General features: G+C 35.8%; 1 protein-coding gene across 1 annotated transcript; it reads left to right on the top strand.

Moving 5' to 3' along the window:
- Nucleotides 1-19,368, top strand: Slc25a40 (solute carrier family 25 member 40). The gene is made up of 10 exons (XM_051174574.1): nucleotides 1-105; nucleotides 1,928-1,987; nucleotides 5,089-5,195; nucleotides 6,981-7,048; nucleotides 8,998-9,122; nucleotides 10,253-10,426; nucleotides 12,150-12,259; nucleotides 14,020-14,101; nucleotides 17,288-17,368; nucleotides 17,676-19,368. Exons 1-10 carry the CDS (start codon nucleotides 6-8, stop codon nucleotides 17,780-17,782), a joined length of 1,014 nt encoding a protein of 337 aa, XP_051030531.1. The 5' UTR covers nucleotides 1-5; the 3' UTR covers nucleotides 17,783-19,368.
- Nucleotides 19,369-21,669: the final 2,301 nt, after the last annotated feature.

Here is a 21,669-nt window from a genome sequence, read left to right as displayed (position 1 = left end):
AAATAATGGAGCCTGAAACCGAGGGGCCACCACCAACAATCCATGTAACACCTCTTCAGCAAATGGTTGCCTCTTGTACTGGAGCTATATTGACATCAATGATGGGTAAAATTATGTTACAGATTATGTAACTTTGAATATTCCATTAGAGTTTATCATCTGTGAAATAATGACACTATTTTTGAGGGGTATATGTATATATACATATTTATTGTTTATGTGTGTGCCTGTGGCAGCCAGAAGTCAATGTCAGCATCTTCTGTTGCTCTTTCCCTTATTTGTGTGTGTGTGTGTGTCTGTGTGTGTGCCTGTGTGTGTGCACGCGCGCATACCTATGTATGCAAGTGTTTGTAGAGACCAGAGATTGATACTGGATGTCTTCTTCAATCCTTCTCCACTTTATTTTTTGAAACAGCTTCTCACTGAACCCAGAGCTTAATGAGTGGCTAGCAAGCCTCAATGATCCTCCTATCTTTGCCACCCCAGTGCTGCTGGGCCCAATGTTTAACATGGATGTGGGGCAGGCATGCTTTACTGAGTCATCTCTAATATTGATATTATACCATATCTAGAATGCGAGTATTTCTTCAGCACAATAATGTGAAAAGAACAGGAAATGAAGAGATTTGCAGTTCCTGTCCTGGCTTATTCACTCACAGGTCACCGCTACAGTTGGGGACAATACCTGTTTTTCTGAGGTTTTCTTTTTATTGAAAATAAGGAGTTTCAGCTGGGTGTGCTGGCACATGCCTTTAATCCCAAGATTTGGGAAGCAAAGGCATGTGGATCTTTAGAGAGCAGCCTGGTATACGTAAGAGTCCAGAACAACCAGGGCTACATAATAGACTCTCTCAAACAAAGAAAAAGAAAAGAGGAAGAAAATTGGCTTTAAAATAAGTTATTAGAGGTCCCTATCAACATAATTAAACTTACAGTTCCTTTATTTGCACAAGGAATAATACCATTTTGGGCAACTTAGGAGTTTAAGTTTCTAATGATTATTTTTTTATGTTTCATATAGTGCATTTCGTACAGACTCGGCCAAATGGCACAGATGATATGATAACATTTGAATGATTTTAAGTTGACTAGTTTCTTTAACTAAGATAATAAGTGATTAGAACATATAAACCAATTGCTTTGTCGTGCATCTTTAGGTCAGAATCCAAGTTCATAATGACTGTACATTTTACCTAATGTGACTTTCTTGTTTTTTGATGAGGAATAGTTCTTTTGAAACCACAGTCTGGTACTTTTTTTTCTTATTTTTATGAAATAGAGCATGCAAATGAAAATAAGATGCAAATTTTCTTTGTTCCCAAATGGATGGCATAACATAATGTTGACGATGATTTATGGCTATCCTAACCCAAATTTCATTCCTACAGGTTTATCTGATGCAGATAAATTGATCAGATTGGGAAGATTAGCACTGTCTATTTTAGTTACTTGTAACTTGTTATTATAGTTTAGCAGGTTGTTTTGAAGATATTTTTCACTAAACTTTGTTACATGTATGTATTATATATGTGTGTATGTACATATTTTTATCTTTAATAGATTTTTTTTTCAACTAGTTAAAGCCTGAAACTGAGGGGCCACCACACTGCTTTAAAGAATATATTTTCTAAAATTGTAGTGCTTTAGTTTTAACACTAATGGGATTGTAGTTGCAGATAGAAATGACCCGTACTTGTGAGAAGTGATTGGCAGTCTGTCTTCACTAGCAGAGAACTATGTTTAGGAGCAGTAGACCCCCTCTTCCCCCCAGTGGTAGGATACACATTCAGTGCTGTTTTTACATAAACAGCTTATTCATTGCATAGAAATGAGGAAAAATATGAGTTGATGTATAGTTTTTAAATGGCCATATACATGTTAGAGATTTAGAGATATCTCATCTTAATTAAAATTTATATATTCATAGTGACACCACTGGATGTTGTTAAAATTCGACTGCAAGCCCAGAAAAACCCATTCCCCAAAGGTATGTATTTGAATACCTTGACAGTATTGTTAGACTTTTTAAAATGTTACTGTACTCATTTTTATTTGTATAGTGTTTTTGTTAATTTATTAGAATTGATGCCTTATCTAGAAATATTTTTTTTCACCTTTTAATTGTACCCAATGAGGTATAGGCAGGAAAAAAAATATGTATGGTATCTATCCCTGTTTATCGTATATAAATACATCTATCCATCTATATCTTAATATTTTTATGGATTATCTTATTGAAGTAGAGAGTGACTATATGTGAGTATATACTTCTTTCTGTCTTTCTTTAAAGAAGAAAAGGTTTCAAGGAGATAATAGCAAAACACAACAAGATAAAACAAACCATCATATCAAACCATAAACAAAACCATCATATCAAAGTTGGACAGAGCAAACAGAAAGAAAAGATCCCCAGGAGAAGGCACAAGAACCAGAGGCCCACTCACACACTCAGGGGTCCCATAAAAATAATATAAATACAAAGGAAGATCTGAGCTGGCTCTCTACATTCTGTTTCTTCTGTTGGGGGATGTTAAATGGTTTCCAATTTCTGGCTTTTATGAATCAGGGAACATGGTTGATTAAGTGTTCCTGTGGTAGGATGATGTGTGCTTTGGGTATATGCCAAGAGAGTATAGCTAGATCTTGGGAGTAAGCTGATTCCTGTTTTCCCGAGAAACCACCACACTGATTCCCATAGTATCTGTACAAGTTTATACTTCCACCAGCAGTGGAGGAATGTTCCCCTTACTCTACATCCTTGCCACTTGTTATTGATCTTAGCCATTCTGTCAGATGCAAGATGAAATCTCAAAGTAGTTTTGAGTTGCACTTCCCTGATGACTGAGGATGTTGAACATTTCTTTTAAGTATTTTAATGAGGTTATCAGTTTTCTTGATCTCAGCCATGAGATTATTTCTTGCTGTCTATTCTTTTGGGGTTTGATTACTTCTTTTTGTTGTAGAGGTTTCAGGTATGCTGTTAAGTTACTAATATGAGGTCTTAGGTTTCAGTTTTCTTGTATATCTGTTAAGACTGGCTTTGTGTTCAAGTATGTTCCAATTTGGGGGAAAATTCCTCAAGGTACAGAGAAGGAGATATATTCCTATGTGTTTGGAACAAATGTTTTGTAATATCTGTTAGGCCCATTTAGATTATAACAACAGTTAGCTCCAACATTTCTCTGTTTTTAGTTTTTGTCTGGATGACCTGTCTATTGGTGAGAGTGGGGTGTTGATGTCTTCCACTATCACTGTGTGAGGGTCAGTATGTGATTTAAGCTGTAGTGGTGTTTCTTTTATGAACATAGATGCTTTTGTGTTTGGGGCATAGATGTGAAGATGAAAATGTCCTTTTGGTGGATTTTTCCTTTGAGTATGTAGTATCCTTCCCTATTCAATTTGGTTAGTTTTTGGTTTGAAATCTATTTTGTCAGATATTAAAATGGCTATACCAGTTTGTTTCTTAGATCCATCTGCTTGGAATTCTTTTCCCTGAGTTGATGTCTGTTTTTGATGTTAAGGTGTGTTTCTTTTATGCAGCAAAATGATGGGTTGTGTGGTGCTTCACCTCTTGATTTGCTGGTCTGGGATTATTTATTCCTTGTGTTTTGGGGAGTGGTTAACCTCTTTAAATTGGAGCACTTTCTATAGGGCTGGATTTGTAGACAGATATTGCTTAAATTTAGTTTTATCGTGGAATGTCTTATTTCTCCATTTATTGCTCTTGAAAGTTTTTGCTGGATATAATAGCGTGGCCTTGCATCTGTGCCCTCTTAAGAGTCTGTAGAACATTTGTCCAGGCCTTTCTGGCATTTAGAGCCTCTATTGAGAAGTGTTATTTTAGTAGGTATGCTTTTATTTATTACTTGTTTCTTGCAGCTTTTAATATTTTTTTATTCCATACACTTTGTGTTCCAGAGAAAGCCTGCTAGCATTGGGTCTGAAATAACAGGATAAGTGGGGAGGAAGGTTGGAGGAGAACTTCCTGATCAAATGGACATGGGGCAGAAAGGAGGGGGAGACCACAGCAGGTGTCTGCTACAGAGATGAGAGTGAGACTGGGGGACTGGATTTGGGGAAGAGAAGGGAGAGATGAAGGTCTGCAGTTAGCCTACCTGTTTTTCTCAGTTATTTTATAATGCAGGAGTGTTCATTATATGACTGTATGGAATTTGATAAAAGTAATTCTATATTTTATCAGACAAAAAGAATACCAATTCTATAATCAACCTTTGAAAATGTTATAAAGGTAGTACATCAAATAGCAAAAGTTGACTGGGCTGTGATAAATTGCCGTATTTGAATGCTCCCTCTAAGAATGTAACTAGCTCAATGCGTGCATTGCTTTCCTAGCATATATGATGCCTAGTTCTTGTCTCGGCATCAATATGAAGGGGACAACAATAATAATAATAACAATAAAAATAATGATATTTAAAAAGATAGGTTTCTTGTTGAATATATAGAAACAGGTGAAATGAACAATCATATTTCAGATAAGGGTAGGTGAATAGTAAAAAAGAGACTAAATGATTATCTTTGCACATTAAAGTTGTGGGAGTAGAAGTACATTGTGATATAGAGTTGCATGTCATTGAACAAAGAAGACGATCCTGTCAGCAAGTGTGACTCCATTAGGACAAGTTGTGGTAAGTTAGGTAGAGCTGACAGCTTGCTAGACAGCAGTACAAACAGAAAAGACAAGCATTGCACTACTTATGTTAGTAACATTTGTTCTGCTCATTTTCACAGGAATTTCCCTTGTGTGCAAGAGTTGACATGCAAACATGGTTTTCTTTTTGTCTTCCATCTCCCATCCCTTAAGTAACCTAAAAAATACTGCTGTGAACTTTTTTTTAAAGCCACAGTTCTGAATATATAAAACCCACTAATTCGTGTTGTCACTTGTCACAGTGTGAGTTTAGGGACCAGGGCTGACTTACCTTAAGTAAATTAAGCTAATTATATGTGTTCCATCCTAGAATTTCTCTTTCCAAACTTTTCTAGTCTCGCCGTACTTGCAGTTTATCTGTAAAAATGATATCATTATATGAAATAACTACTGGTTATTGGACTCTTCTTTATTAGGAAAGTGTTTTGTGTACAGTAACGGACTCATGGATCATATGTGTGTCTGTGAAGATGGGAACAAGAAAGCATGGTATAAGAAGCCAGGAAATTTCCAGGGAACATTGGTAAAGAGATGCTTTTATTTGGAATCTTTGTATGTTTTCTGTTCTTATATTTATTCTTATTTATGACTTTCTAATTATAAGGAAATTAAAAGTTCAAAATACCAAATCATGGTAAAGAAAAGTGTTTCTTTCATGTATAACTTGTTAACTTTAATTTGTTCATCTTGTTTACATAGGAAGAAAAGGTAGCTTTTTAAAGTTATTTTTAAGTTTTTTGAGAATTGTAGCTGTTCCTTATTTTTGAAAATACAAACAGACTCATGCGTGTGTGTCCTGTATCCTGGGCGTATTAACATTAATGCACTTCTAAAGAGAGCATTCAGAGGCCTTTCTTGTTTCCTTTGAAGAACAGTATGCATTTGCTTTGTGCTCTCAGCCACTCTGTAATCCCTGGCAACTTCTAATCCGTTTCTAATTTTAAAAACTTTGTCACATGAAACATGCTATATAAATGGAATCATGGCATATGCTGCCTTTAGGGGTTGGCATTTTTACTTCACATAATAGCCTGGAGATTCATCCACGCTGTTGTTGAATCCCTTATTTGCTTCTGGTTTATTGTCCAATAGTTTGGTGTAGATGTGCCACATTTCCACTCAGGGTTGTTTGAAGTTCTCAGTTATTGAGAATAAAAGCTGCTACATTCATTTTGTTTGTCATGGGGGCAGGGGGTATGTTATGTGTGATAAAGTTATTTAATATATGTAAGATTTTTTTTTTAACAGGAATTATATTACACTTCTATCCCAGCTAGGGTAAAATGACATCTTTACTGTGTTGGGTTTTGCAGTGAATTTTGTTTTGTTTTGGATTTTGAAAATAGTGTCTCTCTTTATAACCCTGGCTGGTCTGGAACTTCATATGCAGACCAAGCTGGCCTTGAACCCATAGAGCTCTGTCTTCCTCTGGTTCCATCCCTCTCTCCAGGGAGGTTTCATTATGCTTCCTTGGGTGGCCTTGGGTTTTCCATCTTTCTGCACAGATAAATGGGTTCCCAGCATTGCTGGACCAAACCTGCCTTTTTTTTTTTTTTTTTTTTTTTCCAGTCTTCCTGGTGTGTTTGAAGTGGCCCTGCATTTCACTTCCACAGTGATTAATGATGCCAGGCGTATATCCCACAGAGGTGTTTCTGTTCTATCTTTTGACACTTCTTAAGTTTTTATTATTAAGTTGTCTGCTCGTAATAGGCTTTGCTTTAGTTTCTGACTGCTGTTGATTCCTCTCTAGATACTTCAAAAAGTGGTGTTTAATGACAGCGTCTCAGATTTCATACTTAGGAGAGGTTCTGTGATCAATTTTGTACTTCCTTTTTATAGTAACCTTATAAAAAATTTTATTTAAAAATTTTAAATGTATATATGTGTGTGTGAATCTGTGCCCACATGTGTGTGAGTACCCACGGAGGCCAAAAGAGAGCATCAGATCCCCTTGGAGCCACCTCATGTGGGTGTAAGGATCTGAACTCAGGTCCTCTGGAAGAACAATCTTAACTGCTAAGCTATCTCTCCAGCCACTCAAAAGCTTGTTCGATAAAAACAATGTGAAACAAGTTTAAAAAAAAAAAAAAAAAAATGCCAGAAAAAGTAATGGAAACTTCATTCTGTAAGAATACATTACACCTTATGTGTATGAAATTGACTCTTATTTCTAAGAATGGGCATCTTTAAGTACAAGAAACTTTTATTTTAGAAATGGATGTTTAAGATATTCAAATTACAAGTTATCATTATGAATTTTTACCTGATTTAAAAATGCATTTTGTTTACCTTTCTATTTTAATTTTAGGATGCCTTTTTAAAAATTCTTCGAAATGAGGGCATTAAATCACTATGGAGTGGCCTCCCTCCTACTCTGTAAGTTGAAGCTATGTTTTTTTCTACTAAGCATGTTTGAAATGAGCGTGGTTGAACAAAGTCTTGCGTTTGAATATTAGGATTCTTTTCCTTCCTGAAGTTTGTTTTATGAGTTTCACAGCTGTACATTTGATGTTCTAGAAAGACTCATGGAAGCCAGGGAAGGTTATATTCATGTGTATGGTTCTTTCCAGTTACAGCATACCAAGTATAGTTGGTGAGGAAAAGGACCCATTAAGTGACCACTTGTCACTTTCTAAAATTCTTTTCCTGGTGTAGCACAAGATGTACTTACTCTGGTAACATGTAACTGCGGTGTGTGATGTGTTTCAGAATGCACAGTTGCTGTTACGTGTTGGCTACATGGAGCATTCTGTCTGCTGTAGTTGGAGGTTTTTCTCCTCCCTCCAGTTCCTAAATAACCACTCTAAGGTATAATATTAATTATAATTGTTTGGCCAATGACTCAGACTTCTTACTGGCTAGCTCTACATATAAATTAACTCATTTCTGATAGTTTATATTTTACCACAAAGGCTTGTGGCTTGTTACCAAACATATTGCTTTCCTGGTGGCTACATGGAATCCCCCTTCCTTCTCTCCATAACTCTGTTTGGATTTCCTGCCTGGCCATTGGCCAAAAGAGCTTTATTCATCATCTAGTAAAAGCAACACATATTTGCAGCATACAGAAGCATCCCACATCATTTTGCAACTGAAAAAAATGCCACCTTTTACATAATTGGTCCAAATTAATTGTTGAAGAGCTTTAGAGACACCTAAAGTACTATTCTCAAGAACATTCTGGTGGCTAAAGGTTAGCATACAAATAGGCTCTCATGGAAAAAATCATAGAAAACTTAAGCAGGCAAACCCTCTGTGTTAAGTTTTTGCTGTCCATGCTGTTTTGTTTTGTTTTTTTTTAAAAATAATTTGGTGTTTTTGTTGTACTGAAACTGTTAGATATGTTGAGTATTTTTTATATCCAATTATAGTTCTCTATTAAGTATGGACTTGTGAATGAATATGGGAAACTCAAAAAGCTGATTGTGAAAACTCTAGCAGATTTTTGGCTTCCTCTGCTTCGCTGCTTTGTCTTTTTTTTTTTTTTTTTTTTTTTTTGGTATGGAGGGGATTATTTAGTCTTGAGTCATATTTGAGGCATACATTTTCATGCCTAAAATAATACAGCTCTGGGACCACTATTCAGTCCTATTTCTAAATTCTTAGCATTGGACATCTCTATAAAGTATAAGCATTCCAAGCTATGGTCTGTCACTGAGACTGTTGTGATATATCATAAATGCAAAATGATTTCTTGTTGTATTAATCTGGATGACATACAGGTGCCTGAAATTTCTATTTGAGCTTAATAATACACTTCTATATTTTCATTTAAAATGTTGTCAGAATTTCCTTAGAAGTAACATATATAATCCTGGCAGTGTAATATTATCTACTTATAAGCTGCTGTGATATATGATCTGTGATTTAAAACTAAGCATAATTACGGTTGGGAAGATGGCTCAAATGGTGGTAGAGTGCTTTTCAGGGAAGCCTGAGGACCTCAGTGTGACACCAGCACTTACTGATGTCCAGCATATTGGTGCGCATCTGTAGTCCTACCACTAGGGAGGTGGAGACAGATTATTCCTGCTGCTTGTGGGCTGATCAGTGAGCTTGAGGTTCAGTGAAAGACCCTATCCCAAAAAGGTAGGATGGAAAGCAGCTGAGTAAGACATCCAACTCTGACCATGTCTCTTTGTGCGTGCATATACACGAACCTGTCCAAGTACATATACATGCAGATATGCACACAAGCACGTTTCTCTCATGGGGTAATTATACTTTTTAGTTTATCCCATATAAAAATGAGTAATATATGAACTTAACAGTATAGCTGAGGCCTTTTGATAATTCTGAGCATATTTTGTGTATGTTTCTAACAGAGTGATGGCAATTCCTGCCACTGTTATTTATTTTACCTGCTATGAACAATTAAGTGCTTATTTGAAAGCTAAATTAGGAGAAAATGAAACCCGAATACCAATAGTTGCTGGGATTGTTTCCAGATGTAAGTAATGAGCTTATTGTTATTTTGATTTCTCCTTAGAACATCTATTTAGATTCTGATATTTGCAGAGATTCTGTTTAATGTACAGAATTGTGTTATGATGTATTTTGCATCCTAGTTTGTATTAATTGTTGTTATCTCTACTCCAGGTGATAGCCATGAGAATGAGATAGGATTATCTCATTTTCATTGACTCTTAGATAGTTATTAAGAGTGATGTTAGAATTGATTCTTAATTCACCTAAATTTCCGGTATATTTGGGTCCATGCATGACTCAGGCCAAAGCTTTAATTGCGTTTCTTATAAACCCTAGGATTCAGAGCTTAGTCAGAAGGAAGATGGTGTCTGTGGACAAGTCTCTGTTAAATGGACTTGTGCTGGGCATGGTGATATGATTTTAATCCCAATACCTGGGAGACAGAGGCAGGTGATCTCTGAAGGCCTGGGTCTATAAAGAGATTTCTCTATCAGCCAGAGCTACATAGTGAGACCCGTCATCAAAAAAAAAAAAAAAAAAAAAAAAAAAAAAGAGGAGGAGAAGTAGTTGTTGTTTATGTGGGAGTACTAACTGGGATTTTTAGAGGTTCTGTGGTTGACTCCAGAATTGCTAGTGTTACCCTTGAAAGACCTGAGAGGAAGAAAAAGGTATGTGTCTATTTTGACATAGTTATCATGAGGGAAAAAAATACCTTTTAATCTCATTAACTATTCTCTGTTAATCTTTATGGACATTAAGAGTGACTGAGGATAGCATAGACACATGAAATATTAATGTAGGAAGGTAGAGTACTGGGGGCAGAAGGATGCAGGGAGAAAAGGGTCCACGTGGAGGTGGGGGCAGGAAACAGAAGTCAACCAAAAAAAATATATTTATAAATGCCACAAGGAACCTTTTACTTTGTCAACTAATTAATTTTTTTAAAAATACAAAACCTGGTAGGAGAGTTTTCCCAGGGTGAAGCTTGCTCATTGTACTCCTCGTGTGCTGAACCCTGCAAGGTCCCCAAATGCAGGAAACTTTAGGGCATAATTTGTGATAGTGAGGGAGGGCATTAGAACAACAAAATAAATGTTAATGTTGGCTCCCATCATATATGCTTTAATTTTTCTGTTCTCCTGTTTGTACTAGTTGGTGCAGTAACAGTGATAAGCCCATTAGAGTTGATCAGAACTAAGATGCAGTCCAAGAAGTTTTCTTATAAGGAACTACATCGATTTGTGAGCATGAAAGTGTCTGAAGATGGTTGGATTTCCCTTTGGAAGGGCTGGGCTCCTACAATTCTTAGAGATGTGCCTTTCTCAGGTGGGATTTGTCTTTGTTGCAGTTAAATTTAGATCTTTGTCTTAGGTCATGTATTAATTTTACTAGGTTTTAAACTCTTTATTGCTAAAAATAAATTTTTCTGTACTAACCACAGATTGTAGTTCATTATTCGAATTTGAGATTTGTCCAAGCCTTTCTTGATTGAACAGTTTCTAACTCAGGTCCTTGTGTTTTCTTCTTGTGTCTAATTGCTGCTAAGTATCCACTGGTACATATTCATACTCAGATAATACAAACTACCTTAACAATATCCTAAATAAGTCATAATAAGGCAAATAAAATATAAATCAAAATATTGTAAAATATCCTTAAGATCATCTTTAACTGAACTTAATTCTTAATTTTTCAGTAATTAAAAATAAACATAAAAGACATTATACGTCAAGTAGGTTCACTTATACTATATAGAGACATAGAGTAAGTAATTAGTCCTAGCCTTCTATGCCAGTTTACTTTTAGAAATATGTTTTGGGGGCTGGAGAGATGGCTCAGCATTTAAGAGCATTGACTACTCTTCCAGAGGACCCAGGTTCAATTCCCAGCACCCACAGTGCAGGTCACAACTGTGTGTAACTCCAGTCCCAGTAGATTTTGACTCCCTCACACAGACAGGAAGGTCAAACACCAATGCATATAAAAATTTTTAAAAAAATTGAAAAAAGAAAGAGAATGTGTTAAAAATATATTCTGTTATATAAAATGAAACACAGATGTATGCTTATGAAATGAACACCTGTGAATTTACCATGTCACTATTTGAGCTTGACTGTTCAGTGTGTTAAACCATGAAGTAAGTCATTTATATGCCCTTTTACTGATGCCTGACATCATAACCCCAGTGGTATCCTCCATACTAGCTTTTAGAAACAGGAGGTTCTCTCCTCCAACCATGCAGACTCTGGACTTCACACCCATGTTGTCAAACAAAGCAGCAAGTGCTCCTACCCTCTAAGCCACCACATTGACCCCCATCCTGGATTTTTGTCATCTGTTGATGATAAAATATTTTCCAATGAATAAACACTAATTTTTCTAAATATATTTTGAGCTTTTTTTTTTTGTAGATAATCATATGTGTTAGGAATTCAGTGTTTTTATTTTTATTTATCCTAACTTTTTTTTCCTATATATTAGTAGTTACTTTTGCTACAAATTTTTGGTGCATATCTTTTATCAGTATGAAGATACAAGTTTTTATTTCTGTATTTCTGAGAAATTTGAATTTGCTTTGAATGGAAGTGTTAATTTCATTAAATGTTCTCCATTATAACTAGGCTCTCCCATGGTTTTGTTATTGCTGTGTGTAACATGAATTATACTAACTACCCTTACTCATGAACTGCCTGCATCTAGACACCATGCATGGCCTTTTCTGTTTTCTGCTTCAGTGTGCTTTGTCTTGGTATGCATCCTACACTGTGCTGTGGCTCACCCTGTGCCTGTCCTTTCTCCTGCTTGTCCTGTCAGGTGCCTAATTATACCTCAGCTACATTGATGTACACGTTTTTGTTTGCTTAAAAGACTGTTAAAATACTACTCAGAAATTTGGTCTCTCCTTTTTAATCCCAGCGAGTTTTAAGCATAAAAGGCAGTGTGTCAAGACTAGAGTTTCTGTTTTACTCTGATTTGTAACATCATAGCTCTGTTCTCTAAAGTCCACATTGTGTTTCTAAGCCTGTGCTCATTTCATTCTGTTTTATAGCAATGTACTGGTATAACTATGAAATCTTAAAGAAGTGGTTGTGTGAGAAGTCTGGTTTATATGAACCGACATTTATGATCAACTTTACTTCAGGGGCATTGTCTGGTTCTGTAAGTTGTTATTTTTTTGTTTGTTTTGTTTTTGTTGTTGTTACTATCCCAGAAAATTACTAATTAGCATTAAAACAGAAGATGATCTTATGTAGCATTTCATGCATATTGAGAGGATACTTTTTTCTTGTTTTCAGAAAATACATTATTAGACATCAAAATATTTACAAGTGTACTTTTTATGTTTTTATTTTACACACATTCATTTTTGAACAAGCTTGTGTTGATTAGATATGTACAGCTATCATCACAATTGTGTGGGCCAGCACTTTTTTCTTACAGAGCATTTTACAGTACATTACTTCAACAAATGCTACGAGATGTGGTTAGCTAATAGCCATGGAATTTTGTCTCCTATGTAGCACCAAATCAAACAGATGTTCTAGCATCAGCTGTGGTGGTTCTTTGGAAACATTTGGCTGTTTAGAAATTTCTAAAGGAATTCTGAGAGACATTGAAACCAGAAGGGGAGAATCACAAAGGATTGTTTTGAGGAACAGGAAGCTTGCCCTTCCTCATCCTCCACATGGCACAGGTGCATCTCACCATCACCTTGGCCATAAAGAGTTCACATAGATACACATACTTCCAAAAGTAACCTGTGATCATTCACTTCATAACACAGAAAGATTGTAGTTAGAGAGCAACAAGACTAAGTCAGCAGAGTGCTCCAGAGGTGGAGCAGGAGGACCTTGGGTTCAGGGCCATGATGATGTCCTGTGTCTTTAAGAAAAACAAGTAAGACCTAAAGGACTGAATGGAGAAGCAGACAGTTGCAGGAAAATTGGAACAATATGCCAGAAAAACCTAGGATAAGACAACTGGTACTAGACATGCAGAAATTAGAAAACAGGTTCAGATCTTTGTCAGTTTAGCTAGCAGTAAACACAGAGGTAAAAATAAATAGCATTGAATGATGGCTTCAGGAATAGGAAAAACTCCAGTTTAATGTTGCTACTGAAAATAAATTGTTAATTTTTAATCTAGAGATTATTGCCAGCATTAACAACTTCCAAATAAAGATTTGTCTGTGCAATGGAAAAAGCACAGTAGCAGCCTGTTGTTTCTTGACTGTGGAGATGAGAAAATGGTAATTAATGTTTTCATATTATCTACAATCTTTGCAACTGATTTCAAGAACAGCACATTGTTGAGATGAAATAAACTGTGATTTTTTTTAAAGAGGCATTATCTTTTTAAATATTACTTAAAGCGGCATAAAAAAGTATTAAATTACATCACCTTGAGAAGAGTTTAGAAAATGTGATTTTTGAGCCATTGCAAGTATAAACTCCATTAAAAGGTATACAGAAACTAAAAGTTTGAAGTATATTTTTATTGGCTTTTAAATTTAATTTTTCTAATATTTGGAAAATGTTTGCAAGGCAAGACTTAGCTATGTGAGACCCCCACAACTACCCCCATATCCACACTGACAATATATAGTAAAATAGTATTCTTTGACACAGGAGTATCAGAAGTTATAAACACTGGTTAGAATGCCACACAGGGCTGATTCTGTCTTTCCCATTGGCAGCCATGGTCTCAGGAAGGAAAACAGGGACTTTTCTGAGGCAGTTTACTGTGGGACTTCATAATGAATCGTTGAGATGTAACCTGTTTTCATCAATAAAGACTTTAAGTGTATCTGGTTTATTTTAGATTTCAGTTTGTGATTTTGTCATCCATATTAAATAATGTGCTAATGCATTTTAAAGGTATTTCTAAATTAAGAATCTATTTATTTTATTTTTTGGTAGTTTGCAGCTGTTGCAACTTTACCATTTGATGTGGTGAAAACACAGAAGCAGACACAACTTTGGACGTATGAAAGTGGAAAGTGTGAGTTTAATTTAAAGCATTTTAAGATGCCGTTGTTTCCCTTATGTGATTTTGTTAGGGATACATAAAATCAGGAAACACTATTGTCTTTTTTAGAACTTATTCCTCTTCAATGAAACTGATAAAGAAAAATACTAAGAAAATTGTAGAAATCTTAAAGCCTGCTTCCTATCTGCCATCATTTAAGTCTCTTAACTGCTATGAAGAAAAAAAGGTTACTTTTATCATGAAAAGCTACATTGTTATAGTTTTTCATGTAGTTTATTTTCAAATCTGTTTCAAATTTATATTTTTACTTACCATTGTAAGTATTCTTTGAAATAAATCAATAAAATAAATCTAGACAAATCAATATAAATGACTAAAAACTGGCCATCCAGGGCTACCTCATGGTAAGACTTTGTCTCCCAAAAAGATAGTAGGAAATTACTGAGGAACTTTTTCTCATGGAATTGATGCTTAGCTGCCTTATTCTTACTATTTTTCCTTACCCGTTTCTTTATTTTCTTACTTCTTTGTAACCTGTAATTTCTTCTGTAAATTCTTCTACCAGACCCCACCACACATACCATCATTTATTTTGGTTTAAAAGTCTAGCAAGCCTGGCTGTGATTGTGCATGCCTGTAATCACAGCATTTGGAAGGTTTAGCAGGATCATGAGTTCAAAACCATCCCAGTGTACATGGTGAGACCCATCTGGACAAGAGGGGGAGATGAGATGAGAAGAAAAGGAAAACAACGATTGTGTGTGTGTGTGTGTGTGTGTGTGTGTGTGATATATATATCAGGCCTATGAATGCTTTGTAAGCTTCATGATGGCTAATTAGAATGTAGATAATACTTTCTAACATGCAATTATTTTAATAGAGTTGGCATTATAATAGTAAAGAAATGTTGTTTATAGACTTCTATAGTTTAATCTGAATATCTTTATCTTTGACCTGCTAAATACTAATAAATATTAGACACTAACAAAGCCTGTGAAGTAATTATAGTTTATTCTCTCAGTTTCTCTTTTCTCTGTATGAGCCTTCAACTGCCTAAGCAACGTCTTTCCTTTGATAGCTTAGAATTATTTTGTTTCCTTCTTCTTTCTCATCAAAATACGTTTCACCCATTAAGTGTCTTTGGTCAGAGTATTCTGTCTGGTGTAATTTCTCATAAGCAGCATGCTTGTGGCTTTGGTGCTGAGACTGAGACAAGGAAGCCATCTTTTTCAGTAGGTTGAAATCTTACCTGTTAGTCTTCCTTTCTCATCAGTGCCTCTTTTAGCTCACAATGGGGAACCTTACAGAAGAGCTGAGTTTTCATTTGCTATGACTTGCATTTCACTTTGACCTATTACTCCACTTGAGTGACTGAATGTTTACCACTCTATCAAGATACATATGGGTTGCAAAGTTATACAGTAAATAGCCTGAAACTGTTTTGTATAATATATCTTTTGTATTTTACATTATTTATTCCCCCCCATAACTTTGCTCTGTTTTGAAATGACTTAGTTTATCTTTAAGTGTCTTAATTACTTTTTTGTTGCAGTGACAAAACACCATGACCATGGCAACTTTAGTGGGGGATTGGAGTTTCAGAGGTTGAGTTCATGACTGTCATGGCAGCAGGTAGGCAGGCATGGGCTACAGTGCTAGATGAGAGCTCACGTCTGAGGCACACAAGAAGCAGTGTAATGGTGGAGCCCAGTGACTCACCTCCAACAACAAGGCCACACCTAACCCTTCCCAAATAATCCACCACCTGAGAACTAAGGAGTCAAATACATGGGCCTAAGGGGCCATTCTCATTCATCCACCACAGTAGGCATAAAAGAAAGTGAACTTGCTGCGTATGGAACGTTATGTCATTCTTCATCTACTACTTAGTTACTGAATGTCTACTCTGGCTTGGGAACCAGGCAGCAGTGCACCAATAAATGAGATACTCAAAAACCTGCCAGACAGCAGGGAATATTCAGAAGCACTAAGGTGTAGTAAGTGCCAATTCTATAACATTTACCTCATCTGTGAATGCATCATTTTTATTTGATTTTTTTAAAATGTGGGCCACTAAGATTGTTCAGCAACCAAGGTACTTGCCACCAAGCCTGGTGACCTGAGTTTAGTACCCAGGTCCCACTGAGTGGAAGGAGAGAACTGACTCAACAAGTTGTACTCTGATCTCCACATGTTCGCCATGGTTCATATTCACAAATGTGCAAATTAATTAAATTTTTAACCACGTGATGCTTAGCTTCACCATTTTAAACTTGACCCAAATTTGTCTGTTTTCTAGAGGTTAAGTTTCTCCAAACATATTTGATAACTTAAAATATTATTTAAATTGTTAATTATTTTAATTATTGATTTAAGAAATATTTAGGGAATTAATACATTCTGGTAATTTTTGTATTTTGGCATCATTTTTGCCTTAAAATTATTTAGCCAGTAACTTGAGTGGTGGCACATTTTTATAATTCTGGGAACTTGGGAGGCTGATGCAGGAGGATCTTGAGTTGAAGCCTAGCTGCCTACATAGTAAGACTTTTGTTTTTTTTTTTTTTTTTTTTTTTTTTTTAGTAAGAGCCATGAGAGGAGGAAAGTTGGTTTGGAGTCTTGAGAACAGCCCTTCCTGTGTGGTCTGGCTTCTATCTTTTCACCTCCAGGATCTGTTTCTTCACTACTGATGTGAATTTTATCTTGTCAGCATATTGTTAAGTCTTGGATTTTCGTTAGAATCTGGTCATCTAGTCTATAGTTGAAATAGGCATTTTTTATAGAGGATATTTTTCTGTAATCTTTCCCTTTTTGTCCAGCATTTGAATGACAGGGCCCAGTTAGTGAAACTATTTGGAAAGGATTTCGAGTATGGTGTTGTCGGAAAAAGTTGGATAGGGCGTATCAGTGGGGCTGGGCTTTAAGGCATAAAAAGTCCAGGCCAGGGCTGTTGTTTCCTTTCTGCCAGCTGCCTGAGAATCCGGATGTAAAGCTCCCAGCTACTGTTCCAACACCATGCCTGTCTGCTTCCCACCATGATGGTCATGGGCTAACTCCAAAATTGTAAGGAAGCCCAAGAATTGTCTTGTTCATGGTATTCCTTCACAGCAGTAGAATAAGAGCTAAGAACAGGTCTGTAATACAGATTGTTAAGTTGTGTTTTATGGTCATATTTTTTTTTTCTTTTAACATTTATAGTTCCTGTGCCTTTGCATTTGTCAACCTGGGCCATAATGAAGAACATTGTTGCTGAAAATGGATTTTCCGGGTTGTTTACAGGTAAAAATCCTTGTTTTACAGTCTTCAGACATATTCGTTGGTTTTAAATATTCCATAATTAACTTTTAGGAAGAAGTTATAGGTAACATTTATATCTACTATTTTCTCCTAAATATTATTATAGTAGATTCATTGTTATAAGGAAAATTTGAATTTTGGAGACAGCAGTTTGTTCTATTCTTTGCTACCTATTTATGATATGAAATTTGGTATTGCAGTTTACTTAATTTGGTCATTATGTGACGCCATGATACATTTTTTTAAAAAAAGGTAAAGTGTGTGTATTGTTTTCCTATTCTCTTTTCAGGTCTAATTCCTCGATTAATTAAAATTGCTCCTGCTTGTGCCATTATGATCAGCACATATGAATTTGGAAAAGCTTTTTTCCAGAAACAAAATGTTGAAAGGCAGTAATTCTCTGGATGGACTTTTTGATTAGAAATGTCAACCAAAGTCAAGTAAGATGAAGATGAATAGGCAAGATGGATTTTTCAACATTATTCTCTTACAGTGTGACTTTCTGTTTTCTCTATAATTTAAATGAATAATAATTTTTAATCTACCTCTAAACCATAATCCTAGTTTTAATTTTTTGAGATTTTTAAAAGCATAATCCAGAAGCTGCAGCCATTTCATACTCTTGCAGAAGAAACTGCTCCTTAGTAGAAAATAAGGTTCTGAGTGCATGCAGCATTTCATATTTCAGTATAAGTTAACCTGTGGATTATGAACTGAATGATGCAGTGTAGAGAATGGAGTTTAGTCTCACACACAGTCAGACCACACACCTTGGCATTTCAGTAGAGACACCCCAGATGGTAGCTGATAACTTCCTTAATTCAAGTGCATGGTGTTCCCTCACTCCTGCTACTACTTTAAGGCCTCCTGTAGCTTGGAATTTCCCTGATGAAAGGTATAAGCACTTTATCTGTACAAACCAAAGTATAATCATTTACATGCTGTGGCTCAACATTGTAAGGCTACCAATCCTTACCTAATGTTTCTGTTGGGAGCATATTTTCACTAATGATAGTAAATGTATACTCACTCAAATTTGGTTATGCAGTAGAAAACCATGCTGTACATAGACTAGTGAAAATAAACAGTTTGGGGCATGGGAATATGCTTTTTTACCTAGCTTATTTTCCAAGTGTCATTGTTCTTTAGGTCATTTCTACAAATTTTTTCTAATAAAATCAACATGCTCTAATCTAAAAGACCAAAATATAAAACAATCCAAAAATTTCAACTCTTTTGTGTAATATCCCCAATTGCTGCTGCTATAAGTGGAAACCCCCACACCTTCCCTTGGGTGACAGCATACAGAATGTAGGCACATAGAAACATGCATACATTGCCTTCGGGCTGTTTGTATATTGTACATGAGACACATGAGTGTATTTATCACTAGGTAGGACTCAGGTTTTTAGAAATTAGATGTATTTGTGTTTTGTATATATGTTTTGTCTGTATGAAGGTCAGGGGAAAACTTTCAGGAGTTAGTTCTCTCCCTCCTTCCACCTTGTGGGTCTTGGGATTTGAACTGAGGTCTCCAGGCTTAGCAGCAAGTGCCTTTACCCACTGAGCCATCCTAGTGGCCCAGGAATGAGATTTTTAAGTATGATTGGAATGTAGCTCAGGGGTAGAACACTTGCCTTTGGAATGTGAAACTCTTGAGTTTGATCTCTAGCACAGATGAGAAATAATTTAAATAAATAAATGAGATGGCAATGCAAGAAATGCTATTCTGTTTTACTTACCCCAGTAAAGCAAAGAGCACTTTATTACATTCTGTGTGCATTCTATGAAATATGAAGTATCCCCTCCCTGCCCCAACAGCATAATGTGTTTGGTGACAGTAAACTCTAGTGTTGGTAGAAGAACAAATGCATAGTAGAAAGTATACTTTTCACCAGAAATAAAAGTTACAGTGTTTATTATATCATGGTGTTTTACATTATAATCCTGTGTTGATTTACATTAAAATTTTAATATTTCCATATATGTATTTGTCATTTTTTTTATTGAAGTATTTTATGCTGCTTAAAAGCACCACTGTTCTTCTTGGCAATGGTTTTCATATTCAATCACTATATAATGCTGTGAAACACATACATGAAAATATATTATTAAACTTAACATTTACCTCCGTTTTGTTATATTTCTTCTTGTGGTTAGAAAAGGGCAAGAAACTGACCACAGAAAATATTTAAAATAGTGTCACCTGTTATGTGAAAAGTTCCCCTGTACCCCTTAGTACTGTACTTTCAAAAAATGATTATGACACAATCAGTTAAATAAATCTAATTTTACAGTAGTGTTTGTAACATATTACATGCAGTGTAGCTAGAGGAACTGGAGAGATGGCTCAGTTGAGATAGCTGCTCTTCCAGAGGACCTGGGTTCAATTCCCAGCATCCACATGGAGGGTTGAAACTGTCTGTAATTTCAGTTCCAGGGGATCCACTGGCTCCCATGGGCATTGTACACACATGGTGTACATATGTGTAGGCAAAACATACACAATAAAATTTTTAAAAGAAATATAAATTTGAAATTGTCTCTACATTTAACTCATAAAGAAGCATTAACACTTTAAAAATACCCTCTTTTTTTTTTGTATTGTAGGAGTATTTGGGTAAACTTGGTCCATGAGGTAGCTAAAATAATTATTACACTTTCAATTTTTTTCTAAAAGTTTTGTCTTTTAAAATATTGGAACCATTATTGGCATGAATGAAATAGCCTCAGATATCACAATAATAGACAAGCTAAGCTTTTGACTAGGTGTGTGCCTTGGGGTTTTAAGGCACATGCTATAGGATTTGCTGTGTTTGCAAGCATAGTTTATACTTGTGTTCGTCATGATGTGATTGGCTGTTGTGTCTGAATGTGACATGTCCCCCAAAGGCTCAAATGTTTGAACACTCAGTCCCCAGTTGGTGGCCTTGGCTTAGAAGGTGTGGATCCTTTAGGAGCTAGAACCTTGATGGAGAAAGTGAGTCACTGTGGGTGGGGCTTCATGTGTGATAAGCTGGTACCAATCCCTGTCAGTCTTTCTCCTGCTCGGCAGTGTTGTATAATCAGCCTCCCTCTCAGTCTTGCAGCTACCATGGTACACTATATCCCTAGGAAATTGCACAGTGGACCCGTCTCTCAGGTTGCTACTTCTCAGGGATTTGGACACAACAGCAATGTTAGTGATGGTTATAAAGGACACAGTTTTCCAGGTTTAATGTTAAGTGTTAAGTTCTCATATACTTTATTACTTAAATGTTCTGTTTTCAAAGAAATGTATAGAATATTCTGGTATTACAACCTTTAACACATACACATTAACCTAATATACATTTGGCCTTTTACAAGAAGTAGGTATGGAGTAAAATTCAATTTTTATTCCTAAAATATACTCTTTTTGCTTATTTAACTGCATATGACTCCTATAAATTTTTCTCTCCATTTTTCTTGGGCACACATTCAGGGATATATGGAACTTTTGTTCAGTATATAAGTTTACATTTTTCCAAAATAAACTTTTTAAAATTAAAGACTATTGCTTTTATTTGTTAATCTGTCAACATTAATTAAGACGTTTTAGGTCTGGAAGATAGCTCAGTGGGTACAGGTGCTTGTCACCAGGCCTAACAAACCAAGTTCAATCCCCAGGTTCCACATAGTAGAAGAGAATCAGTTCTGACCTTTACATGCATATGTTGGAAAAGAAGACATGTTGGAAATTGTCCATCTTAGAGGAGATTTCAGAGGTATAGTTGGAAGAATTATGTTGAATAAATTATGGCAAATTAGAAGAACTAATCCTGAGGCAGAGAAAAAGTGACAAAAGTCAATAGCCATGGCATTTAGTCCACGTGGCTTGAGCAGTGCTTCTGCATGGGAACACTGCTGGGAGCTCAGACTGGAAATGTGGCCAGACTCATGTATGTCAGAGGAGAGACAAGACTGTAGGAAGCTGGGGCCTTATGGAGCAGCTATAAATTGGAAATAAGACTAAAAGCATGGAAAGTAGAATTTATATCTGAAAACAATTTTCAAGTCTTTATTTGTCATTAAAATATGACCTAGTAGCAAAGGTACAAATTTGTTGCCTTTGTGAATTAAAAAGAACAAATGCTAAGGCTGATTTTTTTCTGTTGTTGAGAGCAAAAGAAACTGACTTAATTTTTTTTTTTTTTTTTTTTTTCCTTTTTGAGAGTTCTGAGGCTCAAGCTCATCTTGAACTGTGTGGTAGCCTAGCACATTCTATACATTTTACCTGTGGCTAGGGACATTAGCAAAGAGCT

Source organism: Phodopus roborovskii, unplaced genomic scaffold (assembly GCF_943737965.1).
Source record: "Phodopus roborovskii unplaced genomic scaffold, PHOROB, whole genome shotgun sequence".
In the NCBI taxonomy this organism is placed as follows: Eukaryota; Metazoa; Chordata; class Mammalia; order Rodentia; family Cricetidae; genus Phodopus; species Phodopus roborovskii.
Note: the sequence above shows the minus strand (reverse complement) of the source record. Positions and strands in the feature narration are given on the sequence as shown.